This window comes from Patiria miniata, unplaced genomic scaffold (assembly GCF_015706575.1).
Source record: "Patiria miniata isolate m_02_andy unplaced genomic scaffold, ASM1570657v1 HiC_scaffold_25, whole genome shotgun sequence".
Taxonomy (NCBI): Eukaryota; Metazoa; Echinodermata; class Asteroidea; order Valvatida; family Asterinidae; genus Patiria; species Patiria miniata.
The window spans coordinates 12,715,955-12,736,101 of NW_024037064.1; the positions used below are offsets into that span (position 1 = coordinate 12,715,955).

The 20,147-nt window shown below is 40.7% G+C and overlaps 1 protein-coding gene across 1 annotated transcript; it reads right to left on the bottom strand.

The window, feature by feature from the left end:
* Nucleotides 1-1,854: 1,854 nt before the first annotated feature.
* Nucleotides 1,855-19,886, bottom strand: LOC119733340. The gene is made up of 17 exons (XM_038206924.1): nt 19,383-19,886; nt 18,493-18,565; nt 17,293-17,390; nt 15,754-16,036; nt 15,336-15,395; nt 14,752-14,840; nt 13,612-13,873; nt 12,850-12,963; nt 12,220-12,279; nt 11,604-11,692; nt 10,770-11,052; nt 10,160-10,488; nt 9,537-9,679; nt 6,851-7,114; nt 5,831-5,936; nt 4,457-4,646; nt 1,855-2,672 (listed from the first exon to the last, which is right to left on the bottom strand). Exons 1-17 carry the CDS (start codon nt 19,506-19,508, stop codon nt 2,515-2,517), a joined length of 2,727 nt encoding a protein of 908 aa, XP_038062852.1. The 5' UTR covers nt 19,509-19,886; the 3' UTR covers nt 1,855-2,514.
* Nucleotides 19,887-20,147: the final 261 nt, after the last annotated feature.

The window sequence follows — 20,147 nt, forward strand, 5'->3', positions numbered from 1 at the left end:
GGACAGTTATTATCTTGAGCATAAAAATTGTATGACATTGGGTTAACCACACGTAGGGAAACCCCTGGCCAATTTTGTTTTTAGTACAAAATTTATGTTGCACTACAATGCGAGGATTAATTGACCGGAGATGTACATGTGCAAGAACATGAACATGGTTAGTTTTACACATTGAGAAGGAACACGCATGGGCATGCAGAACTGAAATGAAAAAACATACAAAATAAAATTATTTTCCTACCTACCTACCTGGTTTTTTAGGCCGTTACCGTAAACACACCATTTTCTTTGTATGGCCAAAAAGTAAATAGTAACCTGATTTTTTTTTAAAGGACAAAACTGTGATGGCCCTACAGCCAAAAATCTTTCTCATGACGTACTCTCACTGTGTTCCCAATGCTTTATCATCAAATGAACAAACAGTCTTATCACCTATTTGCCGCAGTTAAACACAGCGTGAGCTATCGCTAGCCTACTACGTAAGATTCAAGAATGAAGGTGGGTACCATACTTAGTTCTTCCTTTACTTAAGCCCCATTAATGACTAGAACTGGGTATTGAACAATATTTACTGTGTGTTGGAATGAACAATAATCAGCTGTTTTACTTATACTCCCTGTTTAATTTGTAAAACAAAAACACAAAGGAAAGAATGTAGTATCCAGACGCCACTTCTGTGGTTGTGTACAAAGTATATGGAGAGTTTAATGCATTTTCAAAGTACTTTCTAACAAATTTGGAATTGTTTCTCAGTCCAAGATTCATGTATTATCAATATTTGTGCGATGACTAACATTCTTTGAAAAAAAAGAGGCGTCAGGATGCCACATTCTTTCCCGCTCAAGAAAGAGCCGTTGGATCCCTAATACACGAAATTGTCGGCGAGTCACAATAGCTCCCGTACGTGAACGAACTCATGCACACAACTTTCTCGACAAGTCAAACCACAAAAATCTGTTCAAAAGAACGGATTTCATTCACATTTGATACTCAAGAAATGTCCTGCATGTTCTGAGAACATGGACTCAACAAGTAGCGTCCACAAATTGATCACTGCCAACGACTGAAATGAATAAAATTCTTTATGACAAAAGTGAAACTTACAGTACGTATGCAAAGGTCCAATGCTGGCGAGAGAGTTTTGCACGTACGGTCATATGCACGTAGGCCATGGCGAAGTCGTTGCGTAGGACTGTTAGGCTCTGCCCAAAATTTAGTTTAGTAGAGAGCTGTAGGCCTAAACAGTAATTGTAAAATTTAAGTTGCACTAAGAGTATTAAAAGGATAAAGTGTACCAGAAAAATTTCAGGCTTTAAATTGAAGATTATAATTCTAAAATGGTATATAATATTAATTAACCGAAAGCATGTAGTCGACGGTGCGCCTACTGTAAACAAAGTAGACTGGTTACAAGTCCTAAAGTCTCATGCATATGCACTGATCTCTATATAAAGAGAGCAGTGCCCGCATGCCAAATAAATGAGGCAAAGGTTGTTTTGAGTGTAGTGCAGTGGACATACATGACCCTGTTAAGGGGGGGGGGGGGGGGTTGTTCGCAACAAAACAAAACATGTAGGAAGATATTTTTGGCCGGCTGGGAACATTCAAAAATTGAGCTAGATAAAAAGAAGGTGGTGGGGGGGGATTACAGTATACATTCCAGTTCGAGAGGATGACTAATTACCTTTCATGTACACGTGAATGAGTGTGGCGGGGGGGGGGGGCAAGGGTCCTCTCCTGGGGGCCCGGACAAGCACAATAAAAAAATACACGCCCTCAACCTGCACTGACAATTAGTGAAAATACAAAAAAAATGTGTTCAAACAAAGAAAATAAAAAAGCAATCAAACGACATTTGCAACAACATTAATTCGACGATTTATTTATCTATTAATTTCTACGCAATTGACATGTTAGCCGTGAGTAATTAGCTCGTGAAAAATTATTGGTTAAACGATAATTAAAAAATGGCAATGTTTTTCTCAACTTTTATGACTATACTATATCAATGCAACATTGCTGATGATACAAATTTCATTCATTTTTATTAGGGAAGCTCACAAATCGTGAGCCACTTAAGTCGCAAGTTTCAGCTAGTTTTTTTCTCACCAAATCGGCAGGGCATATGCTTTAATTTTCGGGTAATTAGCCATTTTTTCTACTGCTAATATGAAGAAAAAAGGTGAAAAAACTAAATTAAAAAAACTTTAGTCACAATTATCGAAACTGATTAATTTTGCCAAACGAGTTTGAAGAAAAAAATATATGCTTACTACTTTACTTAGCCAGTTATTTTTATTTGAACACTTTATGTTAATATTGAAATTAAGGACAACTTAACTGACAGACTGCACTGTGTATAATTTTGCTGCATTAAATTAACTTCTATTGAATATCACCCATGCCTAACAGCATATAAGATTCCTTTGAAATCTTCTTTAAACATAATTTAAAAATTTTGATGAATGATTTCCTTTTATGAACTAAGACTAGACTAGTAGACAGTTCCTGTGTCTAGTTTTCTTCAGTGGCCAGTGGCGAGTACAGTTGAAGGCGTTGGGTGCGTTTACGCATCACGACAATCAGTGTGCCGAGTACCAGCACGCAGCCAACCAATAGGCAGACAGTAGTCAGAAGGATTGGCAACTGAACAGACGACAGCTCACTTCCTTCTGAGAAAAAAACAAACACGTACAAATGCTAATATTTTTTAAGCAGGAACTTAACACAAAATGCCAATATCTGACTCAACCTATTCAACAGTAATGCACATATTTTGAATTGTTGGCACATCCTTTAAACCCCACCCATCGTTGTCCATCCCAACCTGACCATCCCAGAACATCCACCCCAATTGCACCCAATTGCCTGCAATTGGGGACCCCCTGTTGTCCCTCTTTTGTTGACCTCCAATATGTTTTGTACACGAATCCAACTTGGGGACCTCTCGGAAATTGGGGACCCTATTGTCCTCTATTGTTCAACATCCCCTATTGAATGCAGAAACAAACTCGCATTCTCATCACACACATCCCAACCAAACCTGCAAAGCCCATCCCTGCCTATACCCTTTCCCCACCCACTCTACCCTACCCTATTCCTACCAACAAGGCTCAACATTCTTTATACATGTATGCTCAGTCATGTATGCCATCAACCCAATATTTAATCAGACTAACCCACACCACCCTACACTATCCCATCTACTACATTCCACCCCTCTATTCCAACAGTACTCTCTACACAATTCATCCCTTAACCCCACTCCATCCCACCCACAACAAATTAAGTCCCATTTCACACTGCCCTATCCCACCTACCCTGAACCTAATTCACCATAAAACACTTCTCCCTACACAATCCATCCCTAAACCCCACTCTATCCGACCTGGCCCACCATACCACACTGCATACTACCCTATCCCACTTACCCTATACCAACTCTACCCCTCCCTATTTGCATATTCTTCCTTCCATTCAATCTCCACCTTCCATTCGACAGTCCAACCCTGTCCACCACACACACAATCCCACTGCATATCACCCTATCCCACATACCATGTACCCTACTCAAACACTTACAGTTCCCCTCCGTACCTAATCCTCCCTAAATCTTCCTCTCCATCCCACCCAGCCCACCACACCTAGTCTAATTGCACACTACCCTTCCCACCTACACATATCCTGCCCTAACCTATATCCACCAACATCATTCTACTCGTCCCTACCCAATCACTACACTCCCTTATAAACCCTTCCAATCAATTTATCCCTGCAGCACATCCAATGTCTCCCTACCCTCCCCTTCCACCCTGCCCCATCCCACCAACCTCATCCCAACCTACTCATATCACCCACCCTATCTCTCTGCCCCCTCCCTGTCCCACCCACAACTACACTGTACATATTACACCAGGCTTGCATCTTGAGTGCAGAAAAACATGCAATACAAAATCAGGCCGACTTACATACTGACTCTATAGTTAACACATTTCTCCAAAATTTTCATGAGGCAAAGACTAGGTCCTCACTATCTCACCATCCAAGTTTGAGGTCTCAAATCAAGATTGACAGGAGACATTTATTCAACACTGAGCACCTATTCTACTTGAGGCTAAAGGGCAAGGCTAGACTGGTTCATGTCCAAAAAGACTGACCCTTCAGTAGGTTGGTGGCATGACTTCGTGTAGAAATAAATAATGTGTAGTAATAGCCACTGGGTATCAGATGTTTCTTTTGACACAGTTAATTGATGCAGTACTAAAGGGGTGTTGGACTGGTTGTTTCATATGTCAGTCTATTGTACTGCATGTTTTTACTATCTTATGTTTGGCACTCTCAAACACAGTAGTGAGAGTCCCAAACATTTTGACTAACACTTACACCCTACCATCCTACCCATCCCCACCCTAGTCATGCTCCATGTTTCATAGCCTACCCCTCCTCCTTTCCCTACCTTTCCCCCCATCATCCATCACGGATATGGGTCCCTGCGTGATGGCATATGCGTGGGAACCAGACGAAGATCTGGCATGGCGTCTGTGCACACCGGGGAGTAAGTTCATGCTTCTAGTGGGACATCCGATGGCACAGTGCGAGGATGCATCAGTGGAGTTACAAAGAACCATGTCACAATGGACGTACACCTATAAAGAAGGAACAGATTTGGAATTTAGATAAAAACTTGAGACATTAAGTTACAACATCTAGGTCCCTAGTATTCAGATGGAAAAGAATAATTTGTCTCTGTGTGCATCAACTACAATCATTAGCCTCAGTCCCCCCTTGAAACTCTTGGCTTTTTAAATCTGAGCCCACTGAGATTTTGAAAATCCTGCTGACCAGTAGTTTTGTGTGAGCTGGGATCCATGGAAGATCAGTGAATTTTTCTCACCGAGTAGATCACCCAGGATCAATAAGAAATAAATAAATAAATAATTAACCTGACATGCAACTGTAGGTCTATGACATGGTGCCTGGCAGATATATGAATAAGAATATAGTGAAACAAACAAGAAATTAACTTAAGACTTGGAATTTTCCAAAGAACAATTAGAAACTTACTCTATTTGATTTTTATTATGAATGCCAAGCCTTAATGTTAAACCATTCCAAATCTGTTATGTAATTGAAAGTAACTACAGAGTGTGTCAAACAAAATTCCACATTCAGGCAAACAAAAATTTAAAACTGTTAATTGCTTTTTCTTTAATGAACTTACATATTACATTAAAGCTTGACCATTTCTCAATCCACAATCCTTGGACAGGACAGCACTCCTCTCTAGATTGAGCACTGAATAGGCATTGAATAGGCATTGAAGTTAATGACACCACAGGTGGTAGTGACATCAGTAAAATTTAAACCCTTTCACTTAATGGATCGTATTTTTGGATCTAGGGACCCAAACAGCATGGGGTAAAAAAGGGTGGACTGAAGTAAGTCAGGCTTTAATGTAAAATCTAATTTCATTGAAGAAAAAAACAATTAAACTGTGTTTATTCATTGTTTTTCCAACAGTTTCACTCTTTTGACACACTCTGTACAGTTGTACAGTATGCGCGCTTTGTCATTTTTATAAGAATATTAGCAACTAAACAAGCAAGAGAACAATTCGAACTTGCTCTGTTAGGTTTTCATTCTATGTGCCCAGCCTTACTAGATTTTATTGGTAAGTAAAATCACTCCATCTCTACTACAGTACAATTATATGCACAGTACAGGTCAAACAACAAAGGCACTTTTCTTTTTTTGACCTTGCTGCTTTGCTATACAGCGCCAGCTATAGTTCATGCACAATTGTTATACCTCAAGGAAATTTAACACCTACCACCGGCTGAGGTAGGGTATCTACGAATGCAAAGGCATCAATCTCGAAACGTTCTATGTCCGGATCGTCTGATAGATGGAACATCACTGTGTTGTCTTCAATGCACCTACACAATAGAACATTAAATACAACAACAGCAAAATGGGTGGTCATGACTCTGTGCCAGTTTAACTGAAAAAAAAGGATCCTCTAAATGCCAATTACACGTTTGGGCATAAGATCAAGAAGGTCATAACTGTTCCTCTTTATGGTTCCTGTGTAGAATCAAACAAAGAGCAAGGTACCACAACTTCCTAGCCCACATATTGAAAAATAGAACAAAAGGCCTGTACTTGACTCTGAAAATTAATTTATATTCATTTTGTTCAAAAACATGTATAGAAGAATTTGGATTTCAAATTTTTTTCCTGGCCCTTACAAAAATGTCGACTATGGCGAGGCCATGGGAAACACATGGGAGTAAAAAGGATTGTCGTGGTGGTCTCTTAAAACACGATGGTGTCCCATGAGAACACCATGCACAGCTAAAGAAACACCATGGTGTCCCATGGACACCATTTTTCCCATGGGAAGAACCCCATAGTGAAAATTCCAAATCCCATGCTACATGGGAAACCCATGTGGTACATGGGGTCCAAAACCCCATTGACCACCATGGGAAATCTCCATGGCGATCCCATTGGCAATCTCCATTGTGATCTCTTGGGAAATCTCCATGGGATATTTTTGAAATGGGGGGGGGGGTAGGGGAACTACGATTGTGTTTGATGGTGTGATGGTGTGTGACTTTTGTTAATTATATTGAAGTGTACATGCATAACTCAAAGATTTATAGCAAACAACAATCGTTTTTTGATCCCCTAACTACAAAATAACTATTTTTGGTAAAACTACTCCGGCAGAAGAATCAGTACTTTGCCTGAGTGAACCTGAACATGCTCTAGCTGTTTGGGAACACATGACCTTTGTTTCGTTTACTCATGGAAACCATTAGCTCACTCATGGAAACCATTAGCTCACCCATCTTGGATGAAAGTGTAACGATGAAAATCATCTGAGTTGGAGGTAGGCGTGGCGCGACACGTCTGCACAAACAGCTCCAGACCAGGCTCACTCCAAGTTCGAGCCTCGAAGTAGAGCTTGTTACCCATCGCGACGTGGACGGGGTAGTCAGCAGGCTGGTAGGGCGTGGTGTAATCGTTGTCGTGGTAAAGACGGAGGGAGAAGTTGAAGGAGCCGAAACCATCCTCGCGGAATGTGATCTTGGAGGTATCCGGACGGAAACTGCATTATAAAAAGATGAAAAATCAACACCGTCAATATCTTGGTCTCAGGTTACACCTCTTACCGGGTTCTCCAAACCACCCCAGTCCGGTGATCCTTTACTAAAAGTCAAAGATGCACTAGCCTCAATTCTTAATATTTAAATCTTGGGTTACCACAGCCTGGTCATTCCTGAATTCCAACCCACCTAAGTTAGCATCCAAGTGCATCATTCACTGGACTGGAATATAATATCTAGGTCTTGGGTTTAACTCTGCCTGACTTCTTCAATTAATCCAGGTCAGCAATACAAATCCATGCACTGGATTAGATTTATAATACCTTAGTCTCTGGTTAAATCACCTCATCTGATTGGTTCCCTCAGTAATCATAATACCTAATTCTTATATCACCTCATCTGATAGGTTCCCTTAGTAATCATAATACCTTAGTCTCTGGTTATATCACCTTATATGATTGGTTCCCTCAGTAATCATAATACCTTAGTCTCTGGTTATATCACCTAATCTGATTGGTTCCCTCAGTAATCAGAGTACCTTAGTCTCAGGTTATATCACCTCATCTGATCGGTTCCCTCAGTAATCATAATACCTTAGTCTCTGGTTATATCACCTCATCCGATTGGTTCCCTCAGTAATCATAATACCTTAGTCTCAGGTTATATCACCTCATCTGATTGGTTCCCTCAGTAATCATAATACCTTAGTCTCTGGTTATATCACCTCATCTGATCGGTTCCCTCAGTAATCATAATACATGTACCTTAGTCTCTGGTTATATCACCTTATATGATTGGTTCCCTCAGTAATCATAATACCTTAGTCCCTGGTTATATCACCTCATCTGATTGGTTCCCTCAGTAATCATAATACCTTAGTCCCTGGTTATATCACCTCATCTGATTGGTTCCCTCCAACCTACTTTATAGCCCAGTAAAATCCTCTTAAGTATATGATCACAGGGGCTCTAACCTCATATGCCTGGGTTCCTCAATAATCAGAGTACCTTAGTCCCTGGTTATATCACCTCATCTGATTGGTTCCCTCAGTAATCATAATACCTAATTCTTATATCACCTCATCTGATAGGTTCCCTTAGTAATCATAATACCTTAGTCTCTGGTTATATCACCTTATATGATTGGTTCCCTCAGTAATCATAATACCTTAGTCCCTGGTTATATCACCTCATCTGATTGGTTCCCTCAGTAATCATAATACCTTAGTCCCTGGTTATATCACCTCATCTGATTGGTTCCTCAATAATCAGAGTACCTTAGTCCCTGGTTATATCACCTCATCTGATTGGTTCCCTCCAACCTACCTTATAGCCCAGTAAAATCCTCTTAAGTATATGATCACAGGGGCTCTAACTTCATATGCCTGGTTTCCTCATCAGAACCAAGTTTAGCATTACAATCCCTTCAATGGCCATGATGCATCACATGACTAGCAACCAGTATGGTCTCGGGTTCCAACATGGTTCCTTCCAACCTATCCTAGTTCACACTATGAACCAGAAAAGTCTGAAAAGCTTAAGTTAATTAGCCTACGGACAAAAACGTCTGCTATTGTAAACAATGGCGATCATTATTCAGTTTTACTAGACTTTTTGTTCGGAACAAAAGCGTATTATACTGACATTTCATGTATTGTTGATTGTGACCCTGCTAATCCCCTTCAACTCCACCTCTGTTTCAGCCTTCTATTCTAGTTTCATAGATAATGCACTGGACTCGAATTTCAACGGCTAGGTATCAGGTTATAACCTTGCTTATTTCCATCCAACTTAAACCCACACTAGTTTTGTAATCCCTTCAAGGTTCATGAATCACTGGACAGAATATCAATATCTTGTCTCTGGTTATTTCCTGGCCTATGTCCTTCCTTCCAACTCAATCCCAGTTCTGCATTCTTTTCATTGTCTAATGTACATTTGCCCAACGGTCTTGTTTATATGGGTACCTCCAATCCGTCCTATCTCTGCAGTCCGTTCAACATCCATGATGTACTGATTGCATTCCCAACATGTAGGTTTCAGGTTATAACCCGGTTTCATTCCACTCAACCCACAACGATTCCTTTAATATCCATGATGTACATGTACTTCACTCAAACACCTGGTCTCGAGGTATAACCTCAAGCATCCAACAAAATCTAGCTTCTAATAAGCAATGTTGTAGTCGAGTCCATCACAATGCATCACAAGTCCTTCAGTTTTAAGTCAAGTCACTAGTTACTCAAGTGAACTGTTAAAAAAAGCATTCCTTTGTCATTGTTCACCCAGTTACTTGCAGCTGTACTGTGAAAGGACTTGTGATGGACTCGACTACAACACTGCATTTAAGTCCATGATGCACTAGACATCAATCTCAGTCTCTCAGTCTCTCAGTTCTAACCCAGCCTACTTCACTCAGACCCACCTTATTTCAGCGAACCCTTCCAAATCCATGATGCACTGGACTGGAATCTCGATATCTCGGTCTCGGGTTATAACACTGCCTGGTTCGACAGGGACAGCCTCATCGTGGATGACGTTGAAAAAAATCACACTGTCTCCATGAACCTGCCAGAAAACAAACGAAAACAAGTAATGTTGCAAACAAACCACAAGGAAACGTTTTAACGCACGTTTCAAAATAAGAATCATGAAGCCTTGGTATATTTATTTCAAGGTATTTTCTTCAGCTAATCCTGACAATTGCAGCAAACAATGTATATATCACTGACCTCACAGTTTGTATATGCCAAACTTTCAAAAAGACCACAACATGAAGCCAACAATTGTTGCGTTGTAACATTGTTTTAATGTGGTGCACAAAGAAATCGACCACCAACAAAAGGCTGGATATCTCAGTTGGTAGAGCACTGGAATGGCAATCAGGAGGTCGCTGGTTCAAAACCGCTACAGTCAATTTCTTTGTTCAGTTCAGCCCATTTGACTTTTAGGTAAACTATTGCAGTTAACTTTCACAAAGGCACGTTTAGAACTAAAATGAAAGCTGTACAAAAAAATAAGAAACCAGAATAATATTTTAGAATATACCTCCATGAAAGTTCCACATCGGTCGTAAGTTGTTGCAATCTTAACGTGGGTGGCGTTATGATGACTACCGACACACGACGGGTCAAGAAAATGTAAATGAGACGACAAGGCATCACTAATCACAGAGCGGGGGATGAAGACCGTCATGCCAGACTCGGAGCAGTCCATTGATGGCAAGAGGGGTGGTTGAGTCATTCGGGGTTGGTGGGTAGACCATCCGATCTCCTCTGTTGTGAATTCTGTAGGCTGTTTGGTAGGGTTGTCAGATTCCAATGATGTGGTCCAATCCTCAAGTACTTGAGTGGTGTATATTGGGACCTCATCAGTAGCTGTGAAACAAATTCCAAAATTGACAAAGCCATTCCTGACCATTTAGTTATTTTGTTTTGGTCAGCTTACCAATTGACTTAGTTATCTGATAAGAAATTCAATGTTTGAACCTCACAATTTGGTACATCACCGATTTAAGTCGATTAGGCATACGTAGTAATCTGATAGGCTATAGCAAATTTACCGTTTTGAACCTCATTTGGTACAAGACCGTAAACAAATGAGGTTAGTCGATTAGGCATACGTTGTAATCTGATAAACTCAAAAGTTTGAACCTCACCATTTGGTGCAACACCATACACAGCTCTACAAAGGTATATATCAGTGACAGCGGCAGATGGTATATAGCATGGAGCTGCGCCATTTACTGCACCTTCATCAAGTAGGACATAATACTCCTGTCCTATGGGAAGGTAACTTGGCCCATGGACTAGAACTTGCAGCGTGTCGGGAGCTGGAAATCGGACGTGGTAAGTATGCCAGGTGGGGATTCCTAATCTAAACTGTCCGCTGCTTTCGTAGAAATTAGCATAGACCCAACTGGAGCCTGTTGCCTTGGTTATCTGCAATTTGAATTTCAATGGCAGTGAGTTCATATTCTTTCAAGTAAGACATTTACCATTGTGCGTACAAACCTCTGGGCCTCAAATTATATACAGGGTTCATCAAAACGAAGGTAATCCAAAAGCAATGGTTCATAATTTGTATGTAAAAGTTTTAACCTAAGCCTGATGGGCATTCTCAGAGTGGTTCCATCGCTGGGAAGTCGAGTAAATCACAAGTCCATCACAAGTCCAGTCGCAAGTAATTCACAAGTCCAGTGAACAAGTCCAGTCACAAGAAATAACGGATGAAAAACAACAAAGGAATGCCTTTGTCAAAGCTTATTTATATAGCTTGGGACTGGAAGACGTGATGGATTTGTGATGGACTCGACATCTGTGTTCCATTGTAAAGGGAAGTTCTTGAACTTTTAATTTATTACTACCTTATTTGCATCGCTGCAGACATGTATAAGTAAACAAAAATGAAAGCTTTAAAATGATTACTTTAACCATGGTACATCATCTATGCTCACACACTTTAGCATGACTATCTTGGCTAGTATACTCACATGTTGATCAAACCTAAAATTCCAGATCAAGCTATAATTAGGCAGGTTGACTGTAGCGTTAGTCCAGGCCTCAATGACAACAGGAGATGCTATAGAGATATCAATCCATAAGTTATATATTAGTATGGGCACAATTTGACATGCCAAGACAGTAATGACTTGAGGCTAAGTGATAAGAGGTATCTGAATTGAAAGATGTACCCACTGTGATAATTGTAAGTTGTGACAGTCACACATACAGACACGGGAGAGAAGAGCTACTGGTACTTTTGTTCATGTTGGAGGGGTGTATAGCTGGGTTCAGCTGTTAATGCCCCGTGAACAGTTTTTGCTAGACGGTAAAAAAGAATGTATAATTGCATGCTTGCCATCTTAAATTATTCAAAATATATTGACGTGACAGTCCAACCCTCGGGAGGGTCATATTCTGTGCTGTAATATAGGTTTTCAGATTTTGGATGGGGCTTGAACTCCCCCCCCCCCCCCACCAAAAAAAATATGGAAAAACAGAAAGAAGATATTAATTGTTTCCCAAATTTGAAGTAAATGGAGCTAGGAATCCAACACTGGGACTTTTGATAATCAACTGTAAATTTAGAAGTGAAAAACCTCTTACCCATACTTGCACAGTCCAGCCATGGAGTTGTTGCTGGCTCGGTATACGGGGATTCCGTAACTACATGACGAGGTTATTTAGAAAATAAATTAACTGGTAGTTGTCAACTCGTCTGATAAATGAGATCATGAGATTTCAAATGTTTAGGCACTGCGACACACATGTAACACAATTAATTGTGTTCTCAACCTTGCGTGAGTGACATGATCGTCAACATTTCACAGAAAGTGAATATCCCTGTTCATACAAGTCTGATATAATTTTACGAGTATGTCATTCGAACATGAATGTCCCCGTTTTACTTTAGGTACGTAGTAAACCCAATTAAGATGTGCTAAATGTAGTTAACCAACTTACAGTGTATGGGTGAGTTAATAGTTTGTTCTGGCGTGTATTGTTTTGGAAGTGGAGTAGTTTTCACAACCTTCCTTCGAGTTAAAGTCTTCGCTATAAGAATCTATCTGCCAAGTTTGGTGCTTTAGACCAGTCGGTCAGAATGTTGTCGAACATTCAATCTACGCCAACTGACTATTGGAAGTTGAGTTCAACAAGTAACCAGAGTGTTATATACATAGGTGGGCGAGTTAAAAACTGTTGTCCTGCATATCATGGAAGTTGAGTATACTACACCTTCCTGGGTTGTTGGCCAATATTCGGTTGTTGGCTGGAAGCCTGGGTTGTCACGCGTCGTCCAGTCTCCAAACTGCTCGGTGATGTATGCGTATGTTGGGGCCCCATCAGTAGCTGTGTCAAAATGATGCAGAAAACACAACGCCTTTATTAGTCATTTCATCCCATTTTTTTAAAATTATCACACTGTCCAGTATGCTGTCATCTAAATTTAGATCGTAATCAAACTGCAGGAGTACGTTTATGCCATGGCAACAAATAAACTTATGTGGATGCCTTTTTACGTCTGTATGTTCCCCATGTTATTTTTCCGAATTGCCCATTCAAAAAACTTAAACATGCCGACCGCCTGGATAATTATGTGATGACGTCAAGCTGTATTTATATGCACTTACTTATGGAATATAGGAAAGAATGTTGCACTTACTATAACTCCCATAAAAAAATCGTGTAGATAACGTGTGATGTTATGAATTCTCATGGCTTGTATTAGGTAGCAGAAATATTCCAAATCTACGAAGAGCGGATTATTTTCCCTGAAGAAGTACTAAAGAATCTACAGTAGTAACATTAAATACAGATTTGGTTGTTTTTGACACTTCATACAAAGCAAGGCAGGTGGACACCATCACATGGTATCAGAATACAACTGTTGACCGCTATACACGCAATGTGACATGGCAGTTTATCACCAGAGAGGCCAAAGAATAATAAAAAAACATGTTCCACACCACAGCAGTCAAGTGTAAAACAGATACCTACCTGGTGGTGAGCCGGTGTACAGTGTGATAGCAAGCCAACCAGAAGAAGCATTACAAGGGGCAGGACCAGTCACTACATCCTCAGCCATTATAATGGTAAACACTCCATTACCATCCAAATCATATACATCTAAATTCATCGATGAATAACAGTCTGTTTCTATTGTGTCTACAGCCGTCTGGACGATTTTGCAGTTCTGGGCAGACTGCCAAGCATGTCGTCTGTATATGTAAACACCTGTTAGGCTCTGAGCCACCGTGACCTAATGAATAGTTGGAAGAAAATACACCAAAATACACGATCCTCAGTATGTTAGCAAAAGACTATGGGAACAATCAATTTATACTGATTGAGTGGCAATTCAGTGGATCACTTTTGACTTATTCAGTTCATTTAGGGCACAACTTTCCAGCATTAGAATGATACGATACAGCGATGGTTAAAAAAATGTTAATGCTTGAGTTATTTAAACGTATTCTTCAAAATCATAACCCGATAGTATGTAACAAAAACAAATTAACAATTACAAATTCAAGTACAATTTGCTGGACAGATGGCTCGTCTACAAACAATAGTTAAATTACGTACTAGTAGTATGACTTAGTATCTTTCTTTCTTCTAGCAAAATGTGGCTCCGGAAAATATGAATTACTACTCGTCATTAATCTTTCACATGGTGTCAAATACATGTAATGGGAATTCCATCAAGAGCATCAAGTGCAGTGCCAACTGCTAATTTGCAAACAATTGCATTGGTAAGCAGGCCTTTAGTCTCAGATATTCACGTATGCACAGAGCGCCTGATATATATGAACATGTAAATTTAATGCTATCCAGGTATTGCAGCCATTTGGTGTTAACTTTAGAAATTGTGACTTCGTTTCGAGCAAACATTCGGTCCAAGCTGTTGATTTGCACTTGAGCTGCCACGCTCTTCGGTAACAAAACAACGGGTCACCGAAGACTCGATAGAAGGCGCTCGCTGAATGGTTAGGATCTGGAGATCATGGCGGAGTCTTGTTTTGCACAATTAATCGCCGCACAAAACAAAAGTGTGAAATCACCCAACTTTCAATTTTACACCCCCAATTAATGCAAACATAAAGTTAAGTGTTACCTGTAATCCAATTTGATACTAACCTCTCGATCATACTTGAGGGTTAGTTTAGCTATGCTGAGTGAAGAGTAAAATCCATCAGCTGGCCAAGACTGAATGACAGTGGGACGTTCTGTAAAGGAAATTATTTCACAGCTTCCAACAGTCATCCAAAAATACAGTTTGAATCCCATATTATAAGACATATTCTTGGCATCATTTACTCTAGGTAGGATTATATAACTTCCAAGTAAAGTTTCTTAGCACTGTATCGGACACAGTAGGCCGTTATGTTTACCACATCTTAGATTTATTTAATAGCAAAAGCATTTTAGAGTAAAGCATGAGCTTTTGAACATTATCACCCTCCCACACACTGGTAGTCTTTTTAAAGATTTTTTTTCATGACATGTTGCTTTAGTCTTTGGGCCCAAATCGTTTTCGAACAATATAAAGAAAAAGTAGTCGGAAGGATAAAACGTAACAAACGTGTCAAAGCGTTCCTGTAACGCATGAGTAGTCAAGTCTTAGTACTTCCATTGTACCCGATTGATTTAAATAATCAAAACATGTCAACAGTGAGGGCGCCCTTCGCAAGCTTACAGTGTTACAAGCAGCCGTATCTTACCTGTGTCAGAGCAACTTGATGGTGGCGCTGGAGTTGTGTAGTACGGAGTATCGTGGTATCCTACAGGAGTACAGAAACAACATTATTTCGTTATCAAAAGCGCCACAAAATGGTGCGACTTAATATAAAGATAAACACAATTCATTCTTGTTAACTAGATTTTGGACAAAAGAAGTCTTTAAAAAAAATCATATCAAGCAAAAAACTAAAGGAGCTGATTATTTTGGAGAGGTTGAGTGGTTAAGCAACTATAAGTAAACATGCAGTAAAGTCAAGAATAATCCTCGTGCAATTTACATGCACATGGACACCAATTCAAAAACTATATTTATTGCACATAACCAATTCCTCCCCACTTCACTCTTGTCAAAAATAAAGCGATATAAGCCTACTTCCACAAATGGTGTAATGTTCTTACGATCTGGCAAGCCACTGTACAATACTTTGTAGAAATTGGGGTCCGTAACGGCAGCTGATGGAACATAGCATGGCCCAGGACCGGTCACTACGCCCTCATCCAACAGCACATGAAACACTTGCCCTCCAGCTAGCAGCGCTTTCAAGTTCGCGGGTACAACAACTTGCATCGTGTCTGGGGCAGGGAAATGAACGTTGTCACCAGCGGAGGCGTCGATTGAAAATACCCATGTGCCGACCCTGTAGTAAACCTTGACAAAAGCAGGTCTAGGCGCCCTATTCACCTGTGTGCGGAATTCCATTCAAATTGTACAATATGGATTAGGACAGAACTCGCTTTACTCCGTAAAACACGCCACACGCGAGTGCTATAGCTACGTGCTGAGCTAAAAAGTCATTCGAGGTCGTTTGCTCAGCAGCGTAGCCCGCCGTGTGCAACTTGTTTTTACTGAGTTTTCTGTCTCGCGAGGCCGTGAGGCAAATATCTATCCTGTCTGATTTATTTGGCCAGACGAGACAAAAAACTCACCGTGTGCGCAACACGAGCTACGCACTTAGCTAAAAAAGACTAATAACTAACCAATGAACGCACATTATTCTTGTTTGTCGCTGGCGTGATTTAAAAATGGGGACAAAACGCCAGCAAGTTTTAGAAGATTGGGACAAACATATCACGTGTACAGAGTAAGTGATTCCATTTGCTAGTTTTTCTTTTCAGCACAGCACATAACTCAGCAAAAATTCACCGCACACGGGGATATTATGTGAACTTTGTGCTGAGCGAATGGCCTCGAATGACTTTTTGCTCAGCACAAACGTAACTCCTGTGTGAGGCGAGCTTAACACTAGTTCTACGTATATTCGTTCGCAACACACCGTTCAATGATGTGTTCAATTATGTGCACCGTTTGACGGATGCCGCCACCTTTACGATCACGTAGAAACCTTTTACAAGGGGCATTTTCATTGAAATTGTGTCCCAATTATGCCATGGTAGCTTGTGCAGAGTGCGCCATGTTTTCAACAAAAGTCCCCCAAAAAGTGATTACAAAAGACGGTTACAAAAGACGTGACTGACGCAAAATTGCTATATCGAAAGTTTTTGACAACAATCTTTTCAAACAACTTCATCTTTTAAATGCTTCAATAAAGAAGATATTTCTATAGTTTCTGTCAAGAAGGGGGGGGCAAGGGGGGAGAGACGCCCCCCCCCCCCCCGGAAAGCATCCAAAAAAAGGGGGGAAGAGGTGCGGTGAAGTCATAATTGTTTGCTATTATGTAGTACACATTTAACAAAATGGGCGTCTGCAGGGGTGTTAGTTGGGGTGGGGTGGGCCAATTTACCCCACCCATCCTCGAAGAAATATAAATAAACTGAGAACATGCTAGAGAAAGTATAACGATTTGGGGGGAAATGTGCTTTGCCCCAACCACCCCCCCCCCCCCCCCCAAAAAAAAATTTTTTCCAGGCGTAGCCCATTACAGCGCTCTTTCTGCTCGAAAATATGGATATTATAGAAGGATCAGTATTCACACTCACGTTTTGGTTGAATTTGAAATGGAAAGTCCAATCGGCGAAGGCGGGAATTCTGGTGACTGCTGGATCGGGCCAGGTCTCCACAATAACAGGAGGGGATGCTAGGCCAATATCAATCAAAACAAATATCACATTAAAGTCAAAGATGCAGGGAAAAGCAGGGAATTGAACAAATGTCCTGTCTCTGACTGATCTGATATAGAAAAAAAGCCAGATCATACCCACCACTGACCTTGTTTATGAGAAAAAAGGGTTAGTTTTTGTCCAATTTTGTGCAACTTAATCCATCTCATTAACTGTATATTGCAACCTTATCATGTCACATAGTGTAGCCAGGTTTTTGTTGTAGAATAATGTGTGCTACGTTCTCACTGTCCTGTAAATCGACCTTAGGAATAATTCTTCAGGTTATGGGCTCGAATGCAGCCACCTGAATTGCGGTGCCTGTATCCTTCGGTACAACGACACATATTTCTTACTTATACCCCGTCACACTGGAGGCGCGGTGCCACAAAACCGCCATCACCGTAGTGACACCGGCAGTAGTTTTTCATAGTTTTCCCCTACCCGTCATACCCCCGTCACACCGGAGGTGCGGTGCCACTACGGTGCTTGTACGGCATAAACCGCAGTGGCACCGCCATGATCGCCGTGGTTCCGCAGTGGTTCCGTCATTGATCGCCGTAGCACCGCGGAAAACTGTCAAAACCGCGGACCTTCGCGATTGCACGGCGGTTGTACTGCGGAGGCACGGCGGTGATAGAGGTCCTACTGCAGTCCTTGTACAGTGCCACGGCGGTCATGGCGGTGCCGCGGCGATCCCACTACGGATTGGCCCAACCCGCGGTGGCACTGCGGAAGTTTTGAACATATTCAAAGTATACGCCGTGCCACCGCGAAGGTCCACGGTTTTGACAGTTTTCCGCGGTGCTACGGCGATCAATGACGGAACCACTGCAAAACCACGGCGATCATGGTGGTGCCACTGCGGTTTATGCCGTACAAGCACCGCAGTGGCACCAAATCTCCGGTGTAATAGGGGTAATGGCTAGCTGTATGTATAGGGGGTTAGTGTTAAAGAGCTGTTACTCTCCAATGGAATGAGAGTAGAATAGTAGAAGGGATGTTTTAACTATACACCGTAGTTTGGGTAAGGCAATTGACAAAAACAATAATCTGAATTGAAGAGAACAAGAAGCTTACCAGAGTCTGAGCACTGCAGTGACTTAATGGCAGGTTGTTCATCATGCTGACCAGGTGAAACATCAACAGTGTCCTGTGGAAAGAAATGTTTAAATGTGACCCGCTCTGCAATATTTGAGTCAGTATTCGCAAAAACTCACGTTTTGAGGTAACTACGTTAATGAAATGAGAATGAAATAAGGTTACATTTGGTATGTCATGGATCTCTCTATGACATTTGGTTGCTTTGTTGTGCTTGTTTCATTCTGTCAATTTCCACAAAAACTAGAAAAGTCTCAATGGAGAAAACAGGGCTTGCAAAATGACAAATATACTGTAACCAACCAAAAAAATCATCAACAATCCACATTTTGTTCCTTTCGAACATTTTTTCTTAAGACATCTAAACTAAAACTACCAAACAACCAAACTAAAACAATACCAAAAAATCTCAATTTTGATCAAATTTTCACTGTTTCCATTTCAGAATCTCAAAAGCTTGAATTCAAATTATGCGACATCAGACTATTTATTTTTCAGAGCGGGTCACCAATATTTGATTATGGACTTTGCCTCTACTGGCTTGTGTTTATAAAAAAAAATACTGTGTACTCTATGCTATTCAAGGGTTTGCTAGACAAAGACAAAGTTTACACAGGTTGGATTGCCACTCGACACCGCGCTAACAGTGCTTAGTCAGCAGGCCGGTTCAATTAAATATAATAATAACGGGTAAAGCATTGAATGTCTTTTATAGTGAGAAGCTTACGTTTTGGAGATTTTAGGTTTGCCTGTCCCAACAATATTTCATATAATGTGTTTCGACACAAGAATACATCAGGATATATCGAGATAAAACTCGGAAAAACCAATGTCCATGCACAATGGTATTTCAGATCCTTGGTACTGACCTGAGACTCGTTTTCAGCCGCCTTCACAGATAAAGTTAAATCTCTGACATGGGACGAGCGGACCTCCCCACAGTGGCATCCTTGAAGAAAGACCACAACTAGCAGAGCCTGAAGCAAACCACCCATCTTGCAGACGGACCAGGATATTGCTCTTTCCTGCACTTTTTCTACTTTTGACACGGGTTTTGGAATTCCAACCCCCTTATAAACTGGATGAACTACCAGTTATCAATTAACCCGGATTTACTATAAGAACAGTTAAATCTATCTGGTTACTGTACAGGGGAGCCATTTTCCCAGGAGGGGTATTATTTATTTTTTGCCTGTTTAATAGCCATATAATGTTAACTCGGATGCAAACTTTTCCTGAATTAAAATATATCAAGGACAGCATGGGATAATAGTTGTTTTGTGATTTGTCCTGTCCAATATCGTCACAATATCAAATTCGAATTCACCACTCTGTAAGTAAGTATACATTGTAACAAAATGTATACATCTTAATACAATGTAATAAATGAAACATCATTGTTTGCGAGCAATCTTGGAAATCCGCAAATATCCGTGGTATCTTGGCAGCTGTGTAGACGATAATCCATTTGATGGACATTTATGCATGTCCGGGTTTCCACTGACTTAGATAAAGATTTTGAGTAGTTTGGGCAAATAGTGAACTTTGTTTATTTGCAGATGGCGAACTGCGACCCGCACTGCACACACGGTATGGATGCACTAAGCGTATCCTTAAAAAAACACCATCACCAA